Source organism: Papilio xuthus, unplaced genomic scaffold (assembly GCF_000836235.2).
Source record: "Papilio xuthus unplaced genomic scaffold, Pxut_1.1 DF827756.1, whole genome shotgun sequence".
Classification (NCBI taxonomy): domain Eukaryota; kingdom Metazoa; phylum Arthropoda; class Insecta; order Lepidoptera; family Papilionidae; genus Papilio; species Papilio xuthus.
This window is the reverse complement of record NW_013530893.1, coordinates 463,201-472,002: the sequence shown is the minus strand read 5'-3', so window position 1 is coordinate 472,002 and position 8,802 is coordinate 463,201. Positions and strand designations below refer to the sequence as shown.

The 8,802-nt window shown below is 36.1% G+C and overlaps 1 protein-coding gene across 1 annotated transcript; it reads left to right on the top strand.

Annotated features, from left to right (window-relative positions):
- Positions 1-562: 562 nt before the first annotated feature.
- On the top strand, positions 563-7,715 carry LOC106116220 (myosin-13). The gene is made up of 12 exons (XM_013309976.1): positions 563-716; positions 1,567-1,689; positions 2,057-2,156; positions 2,418-2,515; positions 2,947-3,086; positions 3,394-3,568; positions 3,933-4,115; positions 4,832-4,982; positions 5,437-5,608; positions 6,091-6,223; positions 6,966-7,090; positions 7,482-7,715. The coding sequence occupies exons 1-12, from the start codon at positions 627-629 to the stop codon at positions 7,675-7,677; spliced, it is 1,686 nt and encodes a 561-aa protein (XP_013165430.1). The 5' UTR covers positions 563-626; the 3' UTR covers positions 7,678-7,715.
- Positions 7,716-8,802: the final 1,087 nt, after the last annotated feature.

Here is an 8,802-nt window from a genome sequence, read left to right as displayed (position 1 = left end):
AGAACGTATCGATCTGAATTCAAAATGAAGATGAAACGAACAAATCCCGTCCATTGGTACAATACAAGATATATCAGGGAACGGAAAAATATAAAGCTGTATTTTATTTGTTCTAACGTGGACCGTGCGCCGGGCGCTAACAATGCTACGTCCGCACTATAAATATGAAACTGAATCACGGCTCCTTCACATTTGTTAGGTGTCGACACTCGACCCACTAATCATTCTTAGCCGATCAACATGGCTAGACAAAGTACATTCACTTCGAAACGATTCTTTAACGAACTTCAAAATTGTATGGAACAGACCAAAACAATCACGTGACTTATCCAAAGTTATTGTCTATTGCCTTCTCTAATCTTTTCGTTAGTAAAAGAAAGGATTCTTCAAAGGAGGAGTATTGGAATATTTTTTGTCGCCTCCGACACAAATCTGTGTCAGTTAAGGCTTAGTATTTAATATGTCAGTAGATTATCCGACATTTTATCGGACGCGACGACTGACAAATGTGAACAAACTGTCAGTCTCAATAATATAGAATCCCGTTGGCTCAGACAAAGCTGAGATATTGATATAAAAATTTTACTATCACTTTTTCTAGATATTATATTTTTCTTTATAAAATCATGGAAGTGCAGCCGAGTTGCAATGAACAAGCAAACGATCTGGAAGTTATGAAGAAGATGGAAGATGACCATTTACGTTTGCAGAGACAGGTAATGGTTTAAGAACGACATAATATAATTTAAGTATGAATCAATGTAAAATATACTTTAGTTATGTTGCAAGTCGTATTAAGTGGAACGTTGATGGTTTAGGGGTACACTTGACTTGTAATCTGCTGCTCCTGGAGTCAAATTCCACCATGTATGTGTCTTTCAATGTTCTTACGGTAAAGGTAAACGTGATGCTACCTGCACATATTTACGAAGGAATTCAATATGTGTGAAGTCAACCTGCACTGGGCTAGCATTGACTATGATCTAGTCACTAACTTAGGATAGACTCGGAAGTTTAACAGTGGTAGAGCCCGCTTTAACATCTTCGCACGAATCGGCCCGGCTCGCCCACAGAAAATCCCACGACTACACAGAAGACAGGCGTGAAGTGGAAGTAATTCCGCGTTTCGTCTGATGAGTGTGCGTCCCGGAGCTCAAAATTAGTCATCTTTCCCTTCCCACCCTTTTTCTTATAAGGACAGGAAGTGGAAGTGGACTTTCCGGATGAGAGGATGCATGGAAAGGGAAAATATTTTCTTTCTGTGCATCCTCTCCTCCGTCGATTAAAGGTAGGCAACGCATATACAATTGCGTATGTCTATGGGCAACGGTTACTTCGCTATTTCAGCGATTTCAGGTGGCCGCTCGCGCGTTTGCCACCTTGTGATATGAAAAAAAAAAGTAGTGTTTGCCTATTAATGGAAAAGAGACTAAAAATTGCAAAGATTTTTTTTTTTAAATTATGAATTAAAAATGCTTTATGAACTTATTAACTTTAATTATCTCTCCGTTAACGTAATTACTTTACAAAGATGTACAGAGTGTTCACGTATTATATTTATTACAGTTTCGCATGATACAAGCTGACAGATCGAATCGTGTGAAAGGCGTTCATCCGATGTTCCGGAGACAGGACGATCTACTCAGAAGATTAAAGAAGGAATACAATAACGTTTCTACAGACCTAAAAGTATGTCATATCTTACTAATATTATAAATGCGAATGTTTGAATGGTTGGATGAACCGATATTTCTTGAAGGTATGTCTAGAACAGCTGAACAGATATTGATGAAATTCGTCATAGATGTAGAGCATAGTCTGGAAGAACACATAGGCTACTAATTAAGTGTTTTTAATTCCGCGCACTCGAAGTCGCGGGCAACAGCTAGTTGCAAATACATTAGACAGTAAGCATATTGTTATCTCTTTCATTCTGTTTGTAAAAACAGAGATAAATATATATTTTATGTACTGGTTTCAGAATTAGAAATACACGATTCTATTGTGGTACAATAGCACTTTTTATGATATTATTAAAGTTTGATATTATTTTTAGATCGCGAAATCCGGTGCCAACAGAAAACTAGAAGAGAAAACTAAAAAGGATGTTCTTGATAGTATTTTGTTACGAGAGAAGACGGAGAGTGAATGTGAAAGTTAGTTTTTATTTTAATTTAAATATATTACATGCCGCACTCAGAGTTACCATACAGTACACTAATCTTCCATAAATTTAAATTTAGTATAAGCAATCATTACTCAGCTTAAATGATGTTAAAACGAACGTTTTAATAGGGATTTTATTCTCAGAAACCCACGGTAAGTTGTTAAATTACAGAACTAAAATAGGAATGCTAAACTCAATTATAGCCACACAATTGTTCGTCAAAATGCTCATAGACTTTCCTTTCTTGCAGATGGAATAATTCTGATGGACCAATTAGAAGGTTTGCTGCAGAGGAATAATAAACAGACGCTCCATCTTAAACGTTTAGTCAATTCTACAATGGGCAAAGTATACTGTTAATTTGTTTTAAAAACTTAATAAATATTTTCAGTATCACAAGCAAGTATTATACTTTTAGACATTATTATTTAGAATCCTTTGGCGCGAATGACGTGCTTGCGTTACAAAGTCCAATGTCAGAATGAATAGTGAGGGGACATAAACGTCGACATTTTAGTAAGGCTAGTGTTGAGTCAATACACTGGCTCATTTTCGGATTTTCTTCCTAACACTATTAATATATTTAACAAAAGAAACGCGAAAAAAACATAAACTTCATTAAAAGAGACTAGAGATTTTTAATATTAAACTGGTCAAGCATCCACCTCGATTCGCTGAAATAGCGAAGCAACCTCTACCCATAGACGTCTGCAATTGCATGTGTAACCTACTGTGTTTCCCATTCCTATGCGTCAATTTTTTGGTCATTTTATTTGCAGCTGGAAGAAAGACGAGTGACAAGCGAACATCGTCTCACAAGAACAGAGAACAAATTAGAAGCAGCAATGCTCAGATTTAACGCAATACAATGCGAGAACAAGAAGATTAGAACCGAAATTGAACATGTACTTAAAGACAGGTTCAAATGATTGTATTTATATATTTTTATTTTAAAGACAAAACAAGATACTTGAATGTCAAAATACTACTAATGAAAATCTTTAAGTAAACTTTATAGAATTCCTTTTATGAAGAGCGTGTAGGTATACACGATCTAGATAAATTAGGAGAAATTAGGGAATAGAAGTTCTTTTTTTTTAAAAAAAACTGAAAGTAATGCAAATGAGTGTAAAACAATTGACTCTCGACTTTAACAATTGACTGATATAGGATTTAGATTGATTTTTATTTTCTTTAGGCATTCTTTCATACTGATTTTTTTGTAGGGCAATCTTCAACCAAGCGTGGGACAAGATGTTGAACGCTCTAACTAAAGGTAAAAAGTTTCTGACAGATCTTTTCGAGTCTTCAACATTAGCATACGATCAGAGAGATGAGTGGTGCACCAAACTGAAGTCGGTGCAAGAAAAAGGTCGAATGGATCAACTACTGCAAGTACAGGTAAGTTTCTTTTGCAAGTACGACTTAGGGTCCTTCAAGAAGTAAGAGCATCACCATCTCAAAGGCCAACAATGCATCTGCGGTTCTTCTGGTATTGCAGATGTCCATAAGCGTCGCTGCCCCTGTCAAAAGTAGATCTGGTCGTTAGTTATAGAAGAGTATACGATCCTATAATCAATCTGTACAAAAATTATTGCATCACTCTCTAAAGAATTAATCATTTTTTAGACTGCTATTTGTTTTTCGGTTAGATTGTTGATCGGTTAAATTGAAACCAAATGGATTACTTTATAACATCGTAGATGAGCTCAAGAACGAATATTTAAATGTTTAGTTGTTTTAATAATGTTGAAAATATTTTCAGGAAATGAGAGATCTACAAAAATCATTTGACCATGAAATGAAATTGTATAATTTCTTATCAAAAAAAGGTGTCATCAGGATCAATGCTAAAGAAGAAAAGAGAATGGAAGAACAGAGGATTGCTAGAGAGATACAACTTAAAGAAAAATATAGCGAACATGTTAAATTACTCAATGATATTAATGTAATTTAATTTCCCTATATCATCAGCTCACTATACGTCCCCACTGAGGGGCTCAGAGCCTACCCTAAGTTAAGGGTGATTAGGATATAGTCAACCACGCTGGCCAAGTGCGGGTTGGTTGACTTCACACATATCTTTGAATTTCTTCTCAGATATGTGCAGGTTGCATCACGATGTTTTCCTTCACCGTAAGAACGTCGGATAAATCTACATATGTTACTCGTATAATCGAAAAACACGTTGGTACATGGCGGGATTCGAACCCTGGACCTGCAGATTGCAAGTCAAGTGCTTAAACACCTGAGCCACCGACGCTCTTGTAATATTCATATCCTATCTTAATACTAGTTGTCGCCCGTGACTTAGTTTGCATCGAATTAAAGAAATTAAGTAGCCTATTTGTTGTCCCAGACACTAATATATGTCTGTTCCATATTATATCCAGTTCTGTTCAGTCATTCTGGAATTACGTCATACATTCAATCATCCGTCCATTTATTTCCATTTACAATCAGTAAGTTGGTCTGCTCAGTGGTTAAGCACTTGACTTGCAGTCAACCCGCACTTGGTCAACGTGGTCGATAATGACCTAGTCACGTCTACCTTAGGGTAAGCTCCGAGATCAACAGTGGTGACGTTTAGTGAGCTAATGATTTCTTCACTTTGTTCAAAAAACCAATTGTCAGTTTAGTCATTAATTAGGTATTTTTCTTCAGGTATACACTCAAGAATTGGACATAAACAAAATTATAGAGGGATTCCAGCATACTGAGCAAAAGAACTTCTCAGTTTACAAAATGCTGACAGAGTACTGCGCTGAGAACGAAGTGCTGGGACGTGATCTGCGGCGGATACGACAGAATTTAGGTTAATCATTAAAATTCATTGAAATAATTTAAACTTTGTAAGTTACTAGCTGTCTCTACGTCTACTACTACTACTACTACTACTACTACTACTACTACTCTAGCCTATGTGTTCTTCCAGACTATGTTCTACATATTTGCTAAATATCATCATGATATGTTGAGCCCTTCTAGAGATACCTTCTAACAAACATCCATCCATCCATCCACCAATCCATCCAGCCATACATCAGAACATTGGCATTTGTAACATTAGTAAGAAGTGAGATGAGCTTTTTATATCTTGCTTAAATTAAATTAAGACAAAACATTAAGGTTTAAAAAACCTGGTGCGCCTATCGAAGATGAATGGGACAATGACAGAGGTTAAACTATGCACGGTTAAGCATATTTTGACCCGAAACTTCAATACAGAATAAACTATAATACAATAAACAGACTCGTCTTACTTTCAGAGGATCGTAAAGATTGGATTGAAATGATGGAAGAGAAGCAGAACAACAAACTGAAGATACTACGGGAAGAGTTAGAACAGAAATCAAATATAACGCAGAGTCTTAGACACAAGTTAGAAATGCAAACGCAACAGTTAAACGAATCGATGGAGAAAGTTTATGAAATATTTAAGTAAATTCAATTAATATATTTGTTAACTAGCTAACACTCGCTACTTCGTTCGCGCAAAATTAAAAAAAAACACAATAAGTACCCTATGTGTTCTTCCAGACTGTTCTACATCTGTGCCAAATTTGATCCAGATCCGTTCAGCCAATCTGGCGATACTTTCAAACATCCATCTAACATTTCGCATTTACAATATTAGTAAGACAAAAAAGCCACAAATCCTTGACTAAAAATGACTCTTAGTTGAAGAATACGAATCCAATGACATCTCATTACTCAAAATCAGTTCGGTCCTATTGGCTACAAACCTTCTTGCTTGAGTCAAGTCAAAAATAAAATAAGACATAAAATTAATGTAAGAGGTTAAGGACTAATGAACGAGAAATCAATTACATTAGTTTCTTGATTAAAAGCTATAGTTGCTAAAATTATTCTAAGTTAAAATTATCTGAGCTGAGTGAAAATTAGACAATTTCCACTTTCAGAATGCTGGATTGTTCGTTGGAACCGTTCCATAATCTGTTAGGAGATAAGCGTCCTTCGTTCCACTGTCTCAATTTAACTTTCTGCCTTATCACAGACAGAATCAAGGAACTGATTCATACTGCATTTTATTATGTTAGTATTTCAACTATTTTTAATACTATAATTAGAATCAGAGATGCAAACTGCGTCTTTTTTGCGACAAATCGTCGAGTTAAATGATTTGCTTTCGCGCATTGATTTCTCCTTACAATAATAATTAACAAATATCTGATTATCAATTGTACTACATATATAATATTCCCTAAATTGTTGTATAATAATCCTAAAATTTAATTTAAAAAAAAAGCAATAAGAGAAGCCTCTCTGTCTTCTGCAAACAATAGGATTATTTATGCCTTTCGTTTCCTCCTATTAAGTTCACTTACCATCCTTTCCTTATAAAATGGACAAGCAGAGAAAGAGATAAGTGTTGAAACAGTGGTAGAGCTTGCTTTAACATCTTCGCACGAATTGGCCCGGCTCGCCCGATAAAATACCACGACCACACAGAAGACAGGCGTGAATTGGAAGCAATTCCGCGTTGCGTCTGATGAGTGTGCGTCCCGGAGGCCTAATTTAGTCATCTTTCCCTTTCCACCCTTTTCCTTATAAGGAAAGGATGGGAAGTGGAAGTGGACTTTCCGGATGAGAGGATGCATGGAAAGGGAAAATATTTTCTATCTGTGCATCCTCTCCTCCGTCGATTAAAGGTAGGCAACGCATATGCAATTGAGTATGTCTATGGGCAACGGTCACTTCGCTGTTTGAGCGATTTCAGGTGGCCGCTCGCTCGTTTGCCACCTTATGATATAAAAAAAATGTTATATATCAACAGGAACGTCACGTCCAAAAGCATCATGGTACATCACGCCTGAGAACATACACAGTACATTCAGAGCTGCCAAAGTTCTGGTCGGCGGTACCAATCAATTACATGGTCCCCGCTGATCCTTGTCCTTCGTAAGTTTAATTTTGGATAATAAAACATCACAATATAATTCCATGTGAGTTAGGTTCCACTATCCTGTCAACACGTGTACTTGAAGACGAGATTTTCGGCAGTAGAATCCTATAGGTAGAAAACAAGCACTCGAACTGAAACGTCGTCGTTGAACACCTCGGTGTTCCTGCTGCTCGTTTGCCCCCTTCTGTTATACAAAAAAAACTTACAGAATCAGATCTTCTAGGAAAGTAAACTCTTAATCCATCAAGTACTTGATAGTTAATAGCTTATGCATAATCCCGTCCATCATGCATGTAGTGCAGTGGATAGTTTTATGTATGATGTTACAAGTCTCATTGTTATGATCCAGCGAATTTAGAAATCGATTTTTTATTTCTTTCTAATCAGGTGCGTGGAAGCGAGATGGATGTCACGTGTACCAGAAGAGCTCGAGACACCTTTAGAAGAAGACGAAGTACTATCAGCTATTACAGAATTGTCTACTGACTCTGCCTTCGTGAGGAGTGACCGCATACATCCATTGACGGAGTGCAAAGTGCCACGTAGTCGAGTTATACTAGCTCGCAGATATATGCAAAATTGAACTTTATTGTTTTAATTTTAAAATTTGTTTTACTACTATAAGACCTGTTTTATCTTAAAATAAAAAGTTTCAATTTTAATATGAATTATAATTTGCTGAAGAAAAGAATTTGTAGACGCAAATTTGAAAACAAACTCATAATCAGTACACAACCTAGAAACTATACTAATATTATTAATTAGAAAGTTTAGAATTTTGTTTGGAGGATGTATCTACAGTATGGATGCATGGATTTCGCTAAAATTTGGCACAAATGTAGAACAAAGTCTGGAAGAACAAATGGTTACAAATAAAGTTTTTCTTTATTCCAGCACGGAGTACCAAGAGACAGTTATTAGGAAGTATTTATAATTCTTTATATCATCTGAAAAGAGTATTTAGGCACAACTACATCAAGTGTCTTTTCTATTTTAGCATAAGTTTAAAGCATTTTACAAATTTTCACAGATAACGAATTAAACGAGTTGTTTTGCATAAAAGTCCATTCACACGAACTAACATCAAACCTATCAGACCATCTCTAATCAAACTCTACATTAATGGTACACCATCAATTCCCTTTGACATGTCAATTATGACACACATTTATAATGGATGATGTATTGAACTGTGCGCCTAGCACGAATATTTGTGACAATCACCATTGTATTATCGAAATAAAATTTGAACAGCGCCCCCTATCGGGCGTTAACTGTACTAAAAATCTCATACTAATTTCGACATAATTGACGATAACTATACGAACGCAATTGTCACAAATATTCGTGCTTTGTCTACTGTTCTTTTTGAAATAAAGTCGAACCTAGATTAGCGTGAGTTCAAGGGACAGGGAGAGCCACGCTTATAGAGGTTTATTTTCAACCCGGGATTCTCGCTTATGGAGCGCGTCTTTGGGACAATGACTCTCGCTGATAGAGGTGTCTCTCTAACCCGAAGTTCTCCCTTATCCAAGTTGGACTGCATATCGATTGATAATAGCTAGAGCATAGAATTAATAACTCTAGAAACTGTCTGTTAAATGAGTTATTAAATTATATTACTGTGGAAGTAACAGCAATGGTTTGAACTAAAGGTAGCATAAACGTACCAGGGCTTCATAGAAAACTAGAGTAAGATTTCGTCTGA